At 44.1% G+C, this 18,201-nt stretch overlaps 1 protein-coding gene across 2 annotated transcripts in view; it reads right to left on the bottom strand.

The window, feature by feature from the left end:
* CFAP46 (cilia and flagella associated protein 46) overlaps positions 1-18,201 on the bottom strand; it is a 328,406-nt gene that overhangs the window by 261,522 nt on the left and 48,683 nt on the right. For both annotated transcript variants that reach the window (XM_077455243.1, XM_077455242.1), the window contains 3 exons: positions 13,017-13,143; positions 10,277-10,404; positions 5,618-5,760 (listed from right to left, as the gene is read on the bottom strand). In XM_077455243.1, coding sequence (XP_077311369.1) covers positions 5,618-5,760; positions 10,277-10,404; positions 13,017-13,143 — 398 coding nt within the window. The remainder of the gene's footprint in view (positions 1-5,617; positions 5,761-10,276; positions 10,405-13,016; positions 13,144-18,201) is intronic.

Genomic DNA, 18,201 nt, shown 5'->3' with positions numbered 1-18,201 from the left:
AAACCCTACACCTCATCTCATACGCCAAACTCCACAACATCCCTACTTGTCTTTTGGCTTGCGATGCCGAAAAGGCGTTCGATCGGGTGAACTGGTCGTTTCTCCAGGCCTCCCTACAGCAAATAGGTTTAGGTCCACGTATGCTCACTAAAATAATGGCTCTTTACAAGAACCCGTCTGCCAGGGTCCTAGCTAACGGGGAATCGTCGGAGGCTATCGGGATCCAGAACGGCACCAGACAAGGGTGCCCCCTATCGCCACTTCTGTTCACGATTACTGTCGAACATTTGGCTCAAGCCATTAGAAACAATCACTCTATTCATGGGATCAACACCCCCTCGGCTCCCCGTAAGCTGTCTCTCTACGCAGATGATTTACTCTTATATGTCACTCGACCCCGTCTTAGCCTCCCTGCCATACTCGAGGAGCTTGATCGGTTTGGGGCTCATAGTAATTTCAAACTGAATCTGAACAAAACGGAAGCTTTAAATGTGTCACTTTCGCCGACTGACCTAAAATTCGTTCAACAACGATTCTCCTTTAAATGGCAACCTCGCTCGATCAAATACCTCGGTACGGAGATCCCTGCTAACTTCCATGACGTGTACGCTCTTAATTTTAGCCCATTGCTGACTTCCATTAAGCGCTCTCTTGAGAATTGGCACAATCTCAAGCTCTCTTGGTGGGGGAGAGTGAGTGTTATTAAAATGGATATCCTTCCGAGGGCATTATATCTGTTCCAAACCCTTCCCATCCTTTTACCGACGTCCTTCTTCCTGGCTTTGCGAGCTATGGTGGGCACGTTTGTGTGGCAACACGATCCTTCTAGACTTAAACAAAAGGTTTTATGTGCCCCCAAACTTAGAGGAGGCACAGGCCTCCCGGATTTCCGATTGTACCACACATCTGCGATACTATCCCGACTCTTGGACTGGTTCCCGAGACCTCGTATTAAACCCTCCACTTTAATTGAACAGGACATGGCCCCGGTGGACCTACGGGCCCTACTATGGGGGCATCATACCGGGTTTCAGGTGATGCAGGGGATCTCCCCTCTGACGAGGGCAGCTCTCACACTGTGGTACCTTAAAGCTGTCCCTTACGCTCTGTCCAGGGATCCTGGACCGTTAACCCCCTTATTTGACAATCTGGCCCTCCCGACCCTAGCTGCTAAGCTGCACTGTGGGAACTATACCCGTGAACACTGGCCCACAGCCAATCAGTTTGTTCACCCTACTACTGGACATTTCCGCCCCCCTCCAGATCCCCAGACCAATATCACGACGGACTGGCTCACTACAATTTCGCTAACCCAGATTTGCAGAGACCTTCACCTCTCCGGTAAAACACACAGACCACTTACGCTATATGAGGACCTCTGCAACCTGGCTCAAACCCCTAGACACACTCTATCGTTAATCTATAAAGATATCCAAACTCGATTATATGATGCTCTCCCTACATACACAAGTAAATGGTCTAGAGACCTACACTTAGAGATCTCCCCCACACAGTGGTCTACCTCCTTTATCCACACACATCAATCCTCCAGGTCAGGGTTTTCCCAGGAGAAGAACTACAAACTGCTTTCGAGGTGGTACAGGGTCCCGGTCTCGGTACACAGGATGTTCCCGTCAACCACTGACGTGTGTTGGCGCTGTCGCAGAGCACAGGGATCGTACATTCATATTTGGTGGGAGTGTGATAGGATTCGTCCTTTTTGGGATAAGATTTTCGCGATTCATAATGATATGTACCAGGCTTTGTTGCCTCCATCGCCTCTGTCTGCACTTTTATCCATTCTACCTGGGTCGATCCGGTCTCAGAAATGTAGTCTTCTGAGATTCTTTCTCTCAGCAGCTCGTCATACCATCTCCCTATACTGGAAAAAAGGACTCCACCCCCCCTGTTTCAGCGTGGGTGGATATCCTTAATGACACTATGCTCATGGAGGAATTGCAGGCGAAGGCGGACGATGCATACGATAGGTTTACCATGTTGTGGTCCATCTGGCGACACCATTCTCAGACGGAATTATTTCTCAACAATCTCAAGATCTCCTAAGCAAACTTCCCGCCAAGATTGGGCGGGGGATGGTGTCGTTATGTGGACTGCTGGTGACATTAGCGGCCGCACCTTGATTACCTCTGCCTCTGGGGTGAACATTCCTGATGTAACATACGTGAACAACAATGGTGCATATCCTGCACATATTCGTTCTGATAAATGCAATTGCTGTGCTCCCCCGTTTCTCCCCACCCTACTTTCTCTTTTTCTCTATTCGTACTGGCTTTCTCTTCCCCCCCCCCTCCCCCCCTCTTTTTTTTCCCTTGCTGTACCCACTACCTCTAATCCCCCCCTTGTTGTCCTGTTTATATTGATGTGCCTTAGTTGATGTCAAGGGCGACGTCTGTGATGTAGTTGCCTGTTTACAAATGTGTTATTTTACCCTGTCTGGCATACAATAAAAATATATTCAACCCTAAAAAGTGTTACTAAACCCACAACAGTAAAATCAGTCTGTATATGCAGTAAAGCATGCTTGTTATGCTCACTGTGGAACCTAAGGGGTTAATCCTCTGCATTGTGTAAAAAGGCTGTTACTCCCGTTTTCTCTGATCACCCCCTTCTTCTATAGTCCCTAATCCATCTCCTGATAGGACAGAGCCTTGGGGGGACTCTGCACATGCTCAGTTTGGTGTGTAATGCTAGAGAGGTTTTTTTCTTGGGAGGGTGCATGTGATCGCCACAGGGCCAATCAGCACTGTCCAGACAGAGAGTCTGGGGACATGTAGCCTCATAGTACATTAAGAGGAGAATGAAAACTCCTCCTACAAGACACTAATAGAAGTCATAAAACTGCTATATACTACAGATAAGAAAAGATATTTAGCAATTTATATTTAATAAAATAATTACATTTCCATGTTCTGTGTACTGTGGGAGACCAGATATAGTAAATGCAGGGTCCTGGGTTTAGTAACACTTTAATTACAAAATTCTTGAATTAATTTATGGACATTGTTGCACAAGCACTTCGCACTTTATTTATTAGTTATATTAATTTTATTTCACTTTAATTGGTTTATGATTTAAAACTTTTTGCATATGTAGTGCTGCCTTTATTGTTTAGCCCCTCCATATTAACCTGTGTGTCTATGCACATTATAGAAATTTAGGAGTTTAAAGGCAGAAAAAGAACCCCCACCAAAGTCATGTTCAGGGGGAGTAGCTTTTGAGTATAAAAAGCATCTGATGTTCCTAAATCGGAATAAACGTGTGGAAAGCATTTTTTAATTTCAATGGTCAGAGTAAATTAATATCCTAGCCAATAAAAAAAAAGAATTCCCAAGCATTTGATGCTCCTAAACACATTTGAAAAGGCACATTTTTGAAGCTGCTTTTCCCCCCCACCTACAAATACATTAATACCAGCAATTTAGCCTGGTGCGAATAGCAGCAGGAATCTTCCTGGTTCTGATGCTCCTGCTGTGAGTAGATAGGTGCGGCTGCTGGCCCCGTTCATTATAATTACAGGCTGCCAGTGGCCAAAGCTATTCATGGTTGTTTGCACAGCCAGAGATCACTGCAGATAATTGCTGGCCGTGCAGATTGCTGCATATGCCTTGTTATAGTGAACGGGGCCGGCAGCCACACTTGAAGAGTTTGTGTGAATAAAAAGGACTATGCGAACCATTCATTATTCATGTATTAATCTGTGTTAAAGCCCTGATGAAGGGGGATTTTTTTTGGCCCCTGAAATGTGTTAGATACCGCTTTCTACCAGTTGTCACTTTACTGTCAAGAATAAAAGACATATAGGCTTTTGAATTGATCATTTGGCGCTTGGTTCCTTCTGTTCATGCAAACTTGCTTGGGAACCCGCATAATAGGGAGGCTTATTTTGAAAAGAGCAAATAATATTAGCAACCAAAGTCTAGACTGGAATTGAGCAGTGACACTGGCTAAAAACTCAGTGAACTTGCAGGCATTTTTTTAAATCTTTAACACTACAGGAGGAACAAGTAAGCACATTATTTGCATGCAATATCAAACAAGTAGAGTGCAAACCCCTTATAACGATTGCGATAGGAGAGTAGTTCTAGAGACTGAGGAGTAGAGCTCTGTCCCTAGGTAGCATAAACCTTTACCTCTCAAGCAGCTATTAAAAACTGAAATATCAGTTTTGGTTGCACCAACATTTTAATTCAATTAAGAGTATCTACCTGTAGTTCAGGAATTAGTTTTATACCATTGGGCCATGAATAGTTTTATACTATTGGGCCATTAAGTCCTCATGCACACTGGACGTCTTTACGGCTCCTGTTTTTGCCTTCAGCCATTTTTTCTGCAGCCGGTAAATTCCCCAGCATGTTATCCTAACTGTCCATACACACAAAGGCTGTTATCAGCGTTTTTTGGCAGGGGCGTTTTCTGGTTGGCAAAAAAAAAAACAGAATTAGTGGGTTTTGAGAGTTTTTCAGCTATAAAAATGCATTTTTACAGTTTTTCAGCTGTAAAAATGCTCTAACTCTGAAAAAAGCAAAAAACGCTGTAAAACACAGCTATTCAGCGTTTATGAGCATTTTTGAGCCATAAGCTTTTGTGGGAGTATAGTTTTGCTAAAAAAAAAGGCTGAAAAACGCAAAAGCTAAAAAACGCTACTGCAAAAATGCTTTCTACGTCTTAGCCCTTGTACACATGGTCGGACATTCCGACAACAAAATCCATCGTATTTTTTCAGACGGATTTGGTCCAAAACTGGTGTTGAATACACACGGTCAGACAAAGTTGTCGGAAAATCCGACCGTTCGTAACGTGATGGCGTTATTTCGTTACGACGGGACTACATTCAGGCTAGTAGCCAATAGCTTTGGTCTAGGAATTTGATCTGAGCTTGCGTGGCACTTTGTCCGATCGGAATTCTCTACAAACGATCGGACAAAGTCCGATCGGGATCATGTTGTCGGAAATTTTTTATATCCAGCTCTCAAACTTTGTTGGTCGGACATTCCAACGTAAAAAGTCAGATGAAGCCCACACACGGTCGGATTATCTGACAACACAGTCCAATCAGACATTTTCCGTCGGAATGTCCGACCATGTGTACAAGGGCTTACTCTACTGGCGTTTTTTGTTAATGTCCAGTGTGCATGAGGCCTTAGTCAATGTGCCGCAAACAGTTGTTAATCTTTACAGACGGTTAAAATAAATGTGGGCTTCCATTTACCTCTGAAAACAAATCAGGAAAGACAGAGATAGGCCAGAACTTCTAATTTACATGTTGTTTTTGAAGCAAGATAATCAAGTTAGCAAAACAGCCAAAGCAATTAGCATTTTCAGAAGGAAGGATAACCAATGGTAGTCTCTTTGTTTATGTTGTGGTAGGTTGCCTTTAAAATTACTCAGCAGCAAAAGAAGGAACCTTGCTATGCAATGTATCCCTAAGTAACGTGAAACCCCTGAAATGTGCAGAAATATGCATGTATGTTTCTTCTTGGTGCTTTTAGGTTTCTTCCTCACATCTTGATTTCTAACGTTTTGGGCTATGAAGCAATGTGATCAATGCGCTATGAATAAAATCAAAAGGAAACAGTATTTCAGCTCAAACACGAACCTCTGCGTTGATGAATCGGATTTCTGCAAGCATTCTTAATAAAGCCTTCTCATCATTGAACAGTTCAATCTTGGACTTAGATGACTCTAGTTCTGAACTTCTTCCTTCTTCCACTGCGCTGGACACAGATTTTGCCTTTTGTGCTAATGATAGGTTGTAAATAAAACCAACAGTTTAACAAGTTCAATCAATGCAGTTTCACAGATATTTACATTTCCCATTTAGTCCTTGTTCACAGGGGGCATTCTTATGCCGCGTACACAGGATCGGACTTTCCGACAACAAAACCATGGATTTTTGTTCGAAGGTTGTTGGTTCCAACTTGTGTTGCATACACACAGTCACACAAATGTTGGCCAACAATTACGAATGTGGGAATGTGGTGCCGTACAAGACGTACGACGATTTGATAAAAAGGAACTTCAATAATCATGTGATATCTCCATTACGAACGTTAGTTTTACAAGACCGAGCTCTTCCGTACTTGATTCCGAGCAAGCGTGAACTTTTGTGTGACAGACTTGTGTACACACGATCGGAAAGTCCGACAACAAAGTTTTGTTGGCTGAAAATTTGAGAACCTGCTAGAAAACATTTGTTGGCGGAAAGTCTGACAGCAAATGTTCAATGGAGTATACAGTACAAACGGTCGGAATTACCGCCAACAAGCTCACATCCAACATTTCCCGTCGGAAAACCCAACCGTGTGTACGCGCCATTAAAGGTTTGCTTGCATGGGATGCACAGGTATTACTGTATATGAATAAATGTGCAGGCAGTCCCATTGCTGTCATTTAGGATGCAGAAGCTGCACAGACACAGCCGCTGCTCCCAATTTCACATCTGAAAGACAGTGTGAATTCACCCATACTCACACAGATGTCAAATTGGGGGTGGCCGCTGAATCCCTAATGACTTGAATGGGACTGCCAGCACACAGATGCACAGAACATCTATGCATTCTGTGCAGCAAACACAACCCTTGGCACAGGAGTACTTTTTAATATGTCTATATGAATGGGCCCTTAGCCTACATTAACACCTGGTAGGTACATAGTAAGTGCATATACATCATTTTTTTTTGCATGCACATCCATACGTTTTTTAAGTGTTTTACAGGCTTTTTTGTACATGTATGCAAACTCCTGGGTGGGAGGAGAGGAGGAGGAGTGAAGATAACAGTTGTTAAGCCCAAAAATGCAGGGGAAAATGCTCATTATCACGTGTTTACAGCCACTTTCATTGAAGTCTCTGAAGCCAAGACACAGGTCCAAAAACCTTTGAGAAGCAAGCTTCAACTGACTGAGTATAAAGACATAAAAAGCCTGTATTGAAGAGAATGGGACTTCTATTGCTGTGTAGGCTTAGGCCGCGTACACACGGGCGGACTGTCTGGCCAACTAAGTCCGTCAGACAATCCGACAGACAGTCCGTCCTACTTTTGAATGAACGGACTTGACCACACACGATGAACAGACAGTCCGCTGAAAGCTTGCGCGATGACGTGTACAGTACGTACGACGGGACTAGAAATACGACGTCCAATACACTGCAATGCAACCTTCGGCCGTGTAAATCCTTTCTGAGCATGCGCCATACTTAGTCCGTCCAACTTGCCTACTCACGAGCAGACTGTCCGCTGAAACCAAAGTTGGACGGACAATATTACGGAAATTCCGAAAGACTTAGTCCGCCAGACTGTCCGCTGAAAAAGTCCGCTGAAGCCCACACACGAGCGGATTGTCCGCTGAAACACGTTTCAGCGGACCAAGTCCGTCAGACAGTCCGCCCGTGTGTACGCGGCCTTAGGCACAAAAAACATAAATTAATAGTTGTGAATTGGGGCTTAAGATATTTATTATTAAAGCATTACCAAACCAAAGGTTGAGACCCAAATTGGATCGTAGACATGTTTGTGATGGGTCACCACAGTGTAGTAAACACAGTCTAGTTTGTCCAAGAGGCCTCCAGAGGACCCGAGTAGCAAAACTAGTTGAGGCCCCACTGGTGTCCTCACTTGTGGGTTCATTCTCACATCATGTCCGTCCCGAATTTCCAGGTGGTGGAATGCACGCGGATCCCTCGGGGGAGATGCTAATATTTGAAAGCCTGTATACATTTGTGTTGAGTCAGGGCACATTTACAAGTGAGTGCAATACCCTGTTACCTTTTTAAACTTGGTGCAATACAAATACTACACTATATTACTGTTTTCTCATTTATTGTGGTGGTATCCTTTGGAGTGATGATGGGAGATATAGGAGATTTTGGAAATTCTAATGAAGAGGTTGTGATCGATCTGGATGAGCTATCAAATATCCCAAAGTGCTCATTGACCTTAATTAATTTAGAGGTCACTGGAGTGATGGCGAATGTGCACTTCTTACTTTGGTGGTAGCATTTGCTCTCTTATTGGAGGATTATTCACCTGAACATAGAAGATTACTCCACATGGTGTGGGATTTATCACTCTTCCTTATGGACTTTTTCGTTGATTTTTATAACACTTTCTAATGTATGCTATTATGGTAGTTAAATTAGCACAGTATCCTTTTCAGGTTTAATGTGTATATAGTTTTTTTACTATAAGGAGGGCAGCTTTATTGTTTAAAATCACTGGTGACCAGGCGCCTTTAGATTTACTTACTTTAGTTTGTCCAAGAGCAAAATCAGTGGGAGTGATAAAATATACTTTATCTATATTATATTATATGCTATTATATACTACTGCTCATATATATAGGCTATGAAAAATTTGGTTAATGCAAAGCGTGTTTGTTACCACAGGATAAACATGTATCAAGATAAATAATCTTTGCACCGCCACCACTCTCAAAACCTGTAAAACAAATTAATATCTTTGACAGCATAGATACATAGATACTAGGGAACTAGAGAGCATTTCAGGCAGGGGGTTAAATTATGGAGGTATGTAGCACCTTCTAGTGTGTGCTAGATGTAGTGTGTAGAATAGCCAAATCATACTCTGACTAATATTGTACATAGGCGAGTCTTTATAAGGTCAGGGTTATTAGAGTTCATGGCTAGATGGCTCCTTCTGGCAGCCTTCTGGTGTCTGGAAGGTTGAAGAACCCTCTAGAATTAGAGGACGGGGTTAGGAGGAGCTTCCATGCATATTTATGTGGCCTCAGCCAAACCCTACTAGTGGGCTGGCAGGGGACTTAGCCCATGTCTATTAATGAGGTGAACTATGTCAGCAGGGCAGTCGGGTGGAAGATGGAGATGCAGTGTTGAGGAAGCTGTCGGTGGCCCTGAGGAGTACTCCCTAGTCTGGGAGGGTTGACCTTCCTTGGACCAGGGCTCGGATGCTGGAGAGATCCTGCCAAAGACACAAAGGAAGGAATCTTTTTTGTTGGCAAGGGAGCAAGGAGAGGACGAAGTGAGTAGTTCAACACTGTTGGAGGCCAACAAAGGGGGGGAGACTGTGACATGTAACCAGTCTCCCTTGAAGACAGCGGTGGGCTTAAATCTTCAGTCCTTTCCATGAGAGATCTCCTGAGAATCAGCCAGTTGGGCTGGTGAAGAGTCAGTCGGGTAGACTGGTGTGTAGAGGCAGCCAGGAGGGCTGGTGAAAGCGGCAGCTTCAGCCAGGTGGGCTAGCAGGGCCTCAATAGGTGGTGCAGGGTTCAGAGACCACAAAGGAAGCAGAAGAAAAAGTTACATGCTGTGTCCACGTGTACTATTGTTAAGGGACTGTGAGTTCCTGCCTGTATGGGCCACTACTGAACTGTCAAGTTCCCCCAGGAGTGTACCAGTAGAGGCTGAGCAAGAGAGAGACCAAGAGTGTGCAGGAGGAAAGCTAAAGAGGAGACTGAAAATATAGCTATATATCTCTGTGTGCCTGTCAAGATTCAGTGTGTCTGGCTGTGCAGGAGTGAGGATCCTTGTTCATCTGCAGCTTCTATGTGAGGTGCGCTACAGGTAATTATACAGACAAGGTGTATATAATGCTGCTTAATAGCTCAAGCTTAAATTTACAAACAAATGAATGACTCGGACTAGTGACCCCTGCCCCCCTCTCCTTCCAAGATTTCAATCACAGGCAGAAAGGTTGATTTACTAAAACTGGAGAGTGCAAAATCTGATGCAGCTCTGCATGGTAGGCAATCAGCTTCTAACTTCAGCTTGTTCAATAAAGCTTTGACAAAAAAAAAAAACTAAACGTTTCCATGCAGAGCTGCAGCAGATTTTGCACTCTCTAGCTTTAGTAAATCTCCCCAGGGTGTCTGAAAGGAGACAACTGCTGCTGCACCTTCTCTGTACAACACCCATTTTGTTCAGTTAAGCTTTAAAAATAAAAGATAGAAGGCTGATAAGTTGACATGCACGGCTGCTCACACACGCATCCAAAACAAATATAAAAACTTTGATATGAAAACTTAAAAGCAGTAAAATTAAAGTTGACCCAAACCAATGACAGTATACACGCTTGTATAAAATATTTTTTATGATCATGGTCCTTTAGACAGTAGACCTGCATAATTCACACACCAGATGTTTAACCCTTTGATACCCATCTATATTTAGAACAAATGTATAGTACATGCTTTTCATTTTACACTTCAGAGAATAAAAAGGTTAGACATGTCAACCATGTTGCATATATTATGAATGATGGAAAAAAGTAAGTAAACTTACCAACAGCTTGTGTGGGCACATTCCAGCGGCCATCATCATATAAGAGGCAAAATCTGCACGCTGTCCTACACACATCCCAGACCTCCTGTTTCCGTGCAACTTTGGCCAAATCTGCCCAGAGTCTGGCCCTAGTGCAACATCAACAACCATGAAAAAAGTGCAACAGGATGTAATAAAGAATGATATAATATCATGAAGCACAATATAATATGGTAAAAATATTTCCTCCATTAATGCCCTTGATTAGACAAAACATAGGTCAATACAAATAATAATAATAATAATAATAATAATAGAACCACAAAAAATGTCAGTTATGAGAGACCAGGATGCAAATATAGTGCCCAGTTGGCAGGAAGTCAACTATGTGTTTATTTTCTACCGTAAATGTATTTCTGGGCTTACCTATCAAACTGCTACTTACATTTAAAGGCAGGCACCTCCCTTTACCTGTCTGTCAATTCAGATACCCTGTACAACACCCGCAAAGACATAACCAGATAGATGCTCTGACATGCTTCCAAGGGACCTAACTTTGACTAGCTCACTAGTCTTGCTACTGGTTAGTGAAGCCACCCTTTAATAGTGAAGTGCAATAAGGAGCAGACCAGAGCCAGTGGCTATGGAAACTGGTTGGCTTTTAAATAGGTTGAAAAAAGACATCCAAGACCCCAAAGTCCATTTAGCTCAACCAATTGTAAATACATAAATAAAAAACCTCCATATATACAGTCCCTTTTTCACAGTTTATTCAGAGGAAGGCTAAAAAAAAAAAAAAAAATAACACAATTAAGCATGGTTCAATTTGCTCCACCAGGGAAAAATTATTTCCTGATCCCTTGGAGAGCAATCGTACGGTATATACCCTGGATTAACACTCTTTGATGGTATTACCTACAAATGTTAGTATCCAGTTATTGCATTTAGGAATGCCTCCAGCTTTTTTTTTTAAAACAATCTACCGAGCTGGTCAGAACTAGTGCTCGAGGAGGAGGAGACCTATTCCACATTTTCACAGCTTTTACTGTGAAGAATCCTTTCCTATGTGGAGGCTAAAGCTCTTATCAGCTAAACATAAAGAGTGCCCCCTTTACAGAGCCACAGAAGTCCAGAAGATTACTAATAACAGGTACACACCTGGAGTTTTACTGCATTCAATTGTGAGTAGCAATGTAAAGCTATATGCATTTTACAAAGAAAATATGTCAGAAAAAAACAACTAAACGACCACATTATGGAGAATATGCACTCCCCATTCCCATCTGAAGGGGAGATGCTCGGCGCCTAAGCAATTATCTATCAGCAAACACAGGCTTTATCCCACAGAAGCAATGTGCATATGGCCATGTATAAAACTGAACAAATTATCTCTATTGCATACTAACATTTATCCAGCTGGGCACAATGCAAGTATGCATATCTCATACCTGATGATCCGCTGGGGGAGCTGACAACAACTGAAGTATATGATACTACTAAAGTAATAGCAGCAATCTTCCAGGTACAGCTCAGGTTCTGTGCAAGCAACTTTCCCACTACACAATGACCACAGGAGAAGGGTCACTTAAATGAGAAGGATTTTTAAAGAATTCTGATTGGATGAGGTGGAGATGGCGACATCTACACCCCTCCTCTCCACTTTATCCAATCAGAGAATGCCCTTTATTGGCTAAAAAAACAAGGCTTGTTATGAATGCTGGTGTTGCTGACGAGTGATCCTTGTGGTCATTATACAGAGGGGAAGCCTCTCATACAGAACCTAGGCAAGACCCAGAAGACTGCGGCTATCACCGTAGTAGCACTGACTACTACAGTGACTTTCAGCTTCCCCAGTGATCCATCATATGTGATATAGGCATACTTACATTACCTCCTATAGCTTGTGTTCTTGTTTTATTTGTCCTATAGTCCTTCTTGTCATAGATAATATTCTGAAATAGTGGCATATTCACCCAAGAACATTATTAACCTCTTTACATAAACTGTTTTGGGAGAATTATGCAATTTATGTTTAGTGCCCAATAAAATGCACCCACAATATAGTACCTGCTATTCTGCAGTTGACTTACAAAGCAGATATATAGCGTTAGAAATAGCGCCTGCAATCCGCCCTCAAACTGCTGCACCATTGTCTCCAGTGTGAAAGCCCCGAGGGCTTTCACACCGGAGCGGTGCACTGGCAGGATGTCAGGAAAAGTCCTGCCAGCAGCTTCTTTGGAGCGGTGACTATTGCAGCGCATTGCAGGCGGTTTTAACCCTTTCTCGGCCATTAGCGGGGGGTAAAAGTGCCCCACTAGCGCCCAAAATGTGCTGCAAATCCAACGGTAAAATGCTGCTAAACATAGCGGCATTTTACCGCCGACCCTATGGGCACGGCAGTGTGAAAGCCCTCTTATACTGTGGGTATAAAAGGTTCACTGTGCGGATATGACAAACATCCGCACATTAAAGGTGAAAACGGTTGTAAATTCTCTAACATGTGTAGTTCCTATACTGCCATCACCACCTGGTGGCCATAATGTGTTTTTTTCTAGAAATACCTCAATCAAGAAACAAAAAAGTAGATGATGTTGACGATATAGGAAAAACACATAATACAGGAAGTACAGCCATTCCATTCTGATGGTGTGGATGTTTATCACACCTGCACAACAACTGTTTTATAAATAGGCCCCTTCATAATTAAAAAAGTAAAAAAAAAAAAAACAGGGAAAAGTTACAGAGTGATTAGTGAACATACCTCTCAACATCATTTTTATTGTCTGTACGGATTAAATGGCCTTCAGTCTTCAAAACACACTTTGTATGATGCTGTGCCCTCAAACATAAGTGACTTAAACGTCCTTTATTACCTTTACCTATGGAGACTAATATAAGACAAGTTATAAGTATTGCACCACCACAAGTAAAAATAAAGTACTGCAAAAATTTATTTTTCCATGCTGATAGCTAAATCAAGAACATAGCAAACAAGACAGCTCTGCTGAAAGCAATATGTTCATTTAATATATCTTCATATTCATTTTCCAATAGCAACTGTAATCGGAATCAAGACAGCACCTCACAGGGTCACTGAGAATGTACTTCCTCTTCTTCCTGAATCACTAATCACATTGAGTTTCCAAGGCAGGTGTGAATTGTCTTGCTTGTGAAAAGCTTCTTAGTATGGAGATGTTCTGTTTATATCAGTCTGAGTGTAGGAGATGGCAAGAAGACTGCAGTGGATGTGTTTTGGAACTCCTCTCCTGCACTGCAAGAGGGGGTTCTCAGATCACATGGCATGGGTCACATGGCAAAAGGCAGTGGTGCAGACTGGTGCACTACACTGATGCCTGGGTAGAAAAAAAAATAAAGTGCTAGGCAGGAAGGCTGTACACCCTGTATACAGTGGTCTATTTTGGTTTTGTGCTGCCCTAGGCAAGACTAAAAATAGACCTCCCCCCCCATCTAAATTTGTCCCACCCCAGCCGCTTTAAAGTTGTGCACGCCCATGCAAAGGCGACAAACCACGTAAATTTTACTATCCATAGGCAAAGCTTTACAGGTTACCACTTTAGATTTACAGAGGTCTGGTGTTAAAATTACTGCCCATGATCAGACGTTCACTGATACATGTGTGGGACCAGCACACGTGTTCGCTTTTGCATGCAAACATGGGAGGACGGGGGCACTTTAAATTTATTATTTTAATTATTCATTTTATTTTTACACTTGCTTTCATTTTTTTTTTTTTATCACTTTTATTGCTGTCACAAGGAATGTAAACATCCTTGTGATGGCAATAGGGACGTGACAGGTACTCTTTATGTAGAGATCTGGGGTCTATAAGACCCCAAATCCCTCCTCTGCACTTAAAAGCATTCAAAACGCCAAGATCCGTGTTTTTTAATGCTTTTGATTTTTAAAAATTGGTGCCGATGGTTCCAGAGTAAAACTGGAAGTGATATCATGTCATTGCTTTCGGTTTACTGCGCCGGCTGGTTGCTTGGGTCTCTGAGCATTTTATATTTGATTGGCACATGACTTGTGCTATATAGAAGAAAACTCAGTTTATGTGCATTTACATTTCTGAAAATGTACTGGATGTCTTTAAATCAGAAAAAATATATAGGTGGCAAGACTAAAATAATAAATAAATAACTGCCCCTGTTACTAACGCATAAGTGGTTTCTGTTACCTACAAGAAGGAATGGCATGTAATATTACTGATGACTGTCAGATGGATTTCAAATATTGAACATTTTCAATAAGAAATTGCAGGACTGTTATGGCTCTGCTGCCAAAATTATGGACAAATATTTAATTTTAAAGTCAGAAGAATTTGACCCTGAAAATAACAACGCTGCACATCTTTTCTGATGTAATAAATCTAATAGGGAAGAACTATAGTTTCCTATTAGATATTGCCCAATAAGGGTATCCGATTGCATTTTAATCACATCTGGCTGGCCTGGGGGTTGGGTTCCCTCGTCCTCCTCTCTCCTATCGGCACAGAGCCCGGCTCGGGAGGAAGTTGCGATATGCAAGGATGCTGCGGGGGAGGGTAGGCAGAGCATTAGGCCACGCCTCCAACAGTTGCATTACGTTTGGATGGTCTAGCCAGTCACTGGCTCCTCCCTGCTCCCCCTGGCCAAGTACGCCCCATAACTGGTGCCAGTCCCTGCCCAGTCCGCCCCATGATAACATTGGGGCTACAGCAAGCCTTCGGCCGCTGGGGCTGTTTTTGTGCAGGACTCTGGAGAAGGGGTTGGGCAGCAAAGAAGCTGCCCCCCCTTTTCCCAAATCCTGCACCAAAACAGTCCCAGCAGTCGACGGCTTGCTGTAGCCTCAGTGTTATTATGGGGTGGACTGGGCAGGGACTGGCACCAGTTATGGGGCGTACTTGGCCGGGGGAGCAGGGAGGGGCCATGACTGGCTAGACCCTCCAAACGTAACGTGACTGTTGGAGGCGTGGCCTAATGCTCTGCCTACCCTCCCCCGCAGCATCCTTACATATCGCAACTTCCTCCTGAGCCGGGCTCTGTGCCGATAGGAGAGAGGAGGATGAGGGAACCCCCAGGCCAGCCAGGTGTGCCGGTGACTGGCTAGACCGTTCAAACGTAATGTGGGCCTTGTTGGCCTAGGCCAAGACACGGTGCTGCCTGTATACACTTCAAAGTTACATTTTTAGTATTGAAGTGCACCTTTAAGGTTACTACTCACATAAATGCAATTGCTATTTTTGTGCAGTTGAAAAAAACAAACATTTGAGCTTGCCATATTAAAAGAGGAGTATTAGTTCTCACTCCAGTGTAAAAATATTGTCCAGCATTGCTCACAGCTGAAATTAGTCTCTGTAGAAACAGACTGGGCAGTCCACCCTTGTGTCTGGAACCTGATCGGAATGTAAGGTAAAAAAAATTTGCATAAATTATGTCAGAATCCAGAATTACAGAGTCACGCGTAAAAACAATTAGACGTGTACAATAACAAATATACACCACACTCTTTAGCGTAATTCATTGTATATACAACAACATGTAGCGGATGACATTTGGGATCAAATGTCATACGCATGTAAATTTAGTTTTTGGCCTCAGAACAATAAAGGTTCTGAAGGTTAATTGTGTAGGTAGGCCTTAACACCAGTCTGTCCAGGCTGTGTTTGGAAGTTATGCCTGGTCATGTGAACGGTGAGGTGCACATGACAGGTTAGAACCAGGTCTGGTTGGATGTTTGGGTATCGCCCTTCTCGGAGCCAATCAGTGGGAGTGTCGGGTCCCGCTGAGGAGTCTGGGAAGGGGTACTTAAGGGAGTGTGGGTCACGTATTTGGGGTTCCAGAGTTGTTCGTGAGACCCGTGTGGTCTGGTCTGGTTCCATGACCGGGGTAGCCCTGTGAGGGGTCCCAGCCACGGGGTGTTCGACACCCCGCAACATGTTCCTGTCAGTGGCCCCTGATAGACCTGCTTGGTCTGGGGTAGGGATCCGTCCGTTCCCGAGTCTCGAAACCTGCTGGTCCGAGGTGCAGCAACTGAGGGAGGATTCAAAGTGTCCGGGTGTGCTCTCGGCTTGGAGGGACACCGCAGCTCGTGGAAGTGACCGGGGGAGGACTCTTCAGAGGAGGGCTGGCAAGTGGCATCCTGAGAAGTGCCTGGTTACTGAGTTGAGAAGGACAATAATGAATTCTCACTTTTCCAGTACCATTGAGGAGACGGGAAACGTTCCAGGTACAGAGGAAAAAAGCTCCTATTCACCCTTAGTTGATTGTTCAAGTTTGAGTCAACGTGCTGACTGCCATGATCTCTGGCTAGAGATCTGTTCAGCCTTGAAACACCCAACTGCGAGTGGCTACTCTCTGGGTGGAAATAGACTTTGCTAGACCTGAAGTTCAAGGTGCCTGAGTTCTTCACCCGTGCCCTCTGTTCCCTAAGAGACTGTGTTCATTGAGAGTTCTTACTGCAAAATAAAACCTTTTAAAGAGGACTTCATCTGTGTCAGTGTTCAAGTCGTTGGGTATCAACCCTGGGAACCCCTAAAAGTGGAAGAGCAGGCCAAGAGTAGGTAACTGGTAAACCCATAAAGTCAAGGCCGCCCTGCAACGGGTTGTGGCTGCTACAAACATATACAGGCAACAGTTTTAAATAATTGGGGAATAGCTGAAACCTCTGTTGGTTTTTTGTTTGCTGACTGTGTCCCATTGAGGAGATTTCCCTTCATTTCCTGTCCACAACATACAACAGGAAGTGATAATAAACCTCTGCTTCTACAGCTGTTACCAGAACAGAGTTTCACAATTAATATCCTTTCTTTTATATTCCTGTTCTGATAACAAATGTTTAGGATTTGTAATCACTTTCTTTTTCAGTTACAATGGTCATCAGGACATAGATGGGTGAATATGCCCAATGCCAACACAGACAGAAACAAAAACTTTGTGTTAGAAGGAACAATAAGCGCTCTCAACAATTTAAAAATGTTTTATTTCATTATAGAAGTCCATCCCAGTTTCGGCATAACAATCCAATGGCTTAGGCCGCGTACACACGCGCGGACTGTTCGCCCAACCTTGTTCGTCAAACAGTTTCGGCAAACAGTACGCTCAAAATTTGCATGAGCGGACTTGCCCACACACGAGCGGACTGTTTCAGCGAACTGTTTGCCAAACAGTTCGCTCAACTTTTGAAATGAACGGACTCGCCCACGTAAGGCGGAGGCAAATCCGCCCATTTCGAGCGCGTGTACAGGTAGGCGGGGCCCGCGACGGAGACGTCGCGGGCTCCGCCGCCTGGAATGGGCTTAAAGGGGAACCCCAACGCCAAAAAAAATCGGCGTGGGGGTTCCCCCAAAGTCCACAACAGACCCTTGTCCGAGCACGCTACCCGGCCGGCCAGGAAAGGGGGGCGAGCGAGCGCGCCCCCCCTCCTGAGCCGTACCAGGCCGCGTGCCCTCAACATGGGGGGTGCCTTGGGGAAGGGGGGGCCGCGCGGCCCCCCCACCCCAAAGCACCTTGTCCCCATGTTGATGAGGACAAGGGCCTCTTCCCGACAACCCTGGCCGTTGGTTGTCGGGGTCTGCGGGCGGGGGGCTTATCGGAATCCGGGAGCCCCCTTTAAGAAGGGGGCCCCCGGATACCGGCCCCCCACCCTATGTGAATGAGTATGGGGTACAATGTACCCCTACCCATTCACCTGTGAAATAAAGTACAAAAAAAAAACACAACACAGGGAAAAAATATTTTATTGCACAGCTCCGGGGGTCTTCCGTCTTCGGGGGTCTTCTCGCCGGACTCCTCCGCTATCTTCGTGTAGCTCTTTTGCTAGCGGAGGAGTCCGGCTTTCTTCCTCCCCGCCGCCGGCCTCTTCTCCCGACTTCGGGGGTCTTGTCCCCCTCTTCGGTTCTTCTGCCGGGCCACCGCGCCTTCTTGTAGCTCTTTTGCAGGCGGTGG

Source organism: Lithobates pipiens, unplaced genomic scaffold, assembly GCF_037356315.1.
Source record: "Lithobates pipiens isolate NorthernLeopardFrog02 unplaced genomic scaffold, aLitPip1_a1.2 Scaffold_25, whole genome shotgun sequence".
In the NCBI taxonomy this organism is placed as follows: Eukaryota; Metazoa; Chordata; class Amphibia; order Anura; family Ranidae; genus Lithobates; species Lithobates pipiens.
Note: the sequence above shows the minus strand (reverse complement) of the source record. Positions and strands in the feature narration are given on the sequence as shown.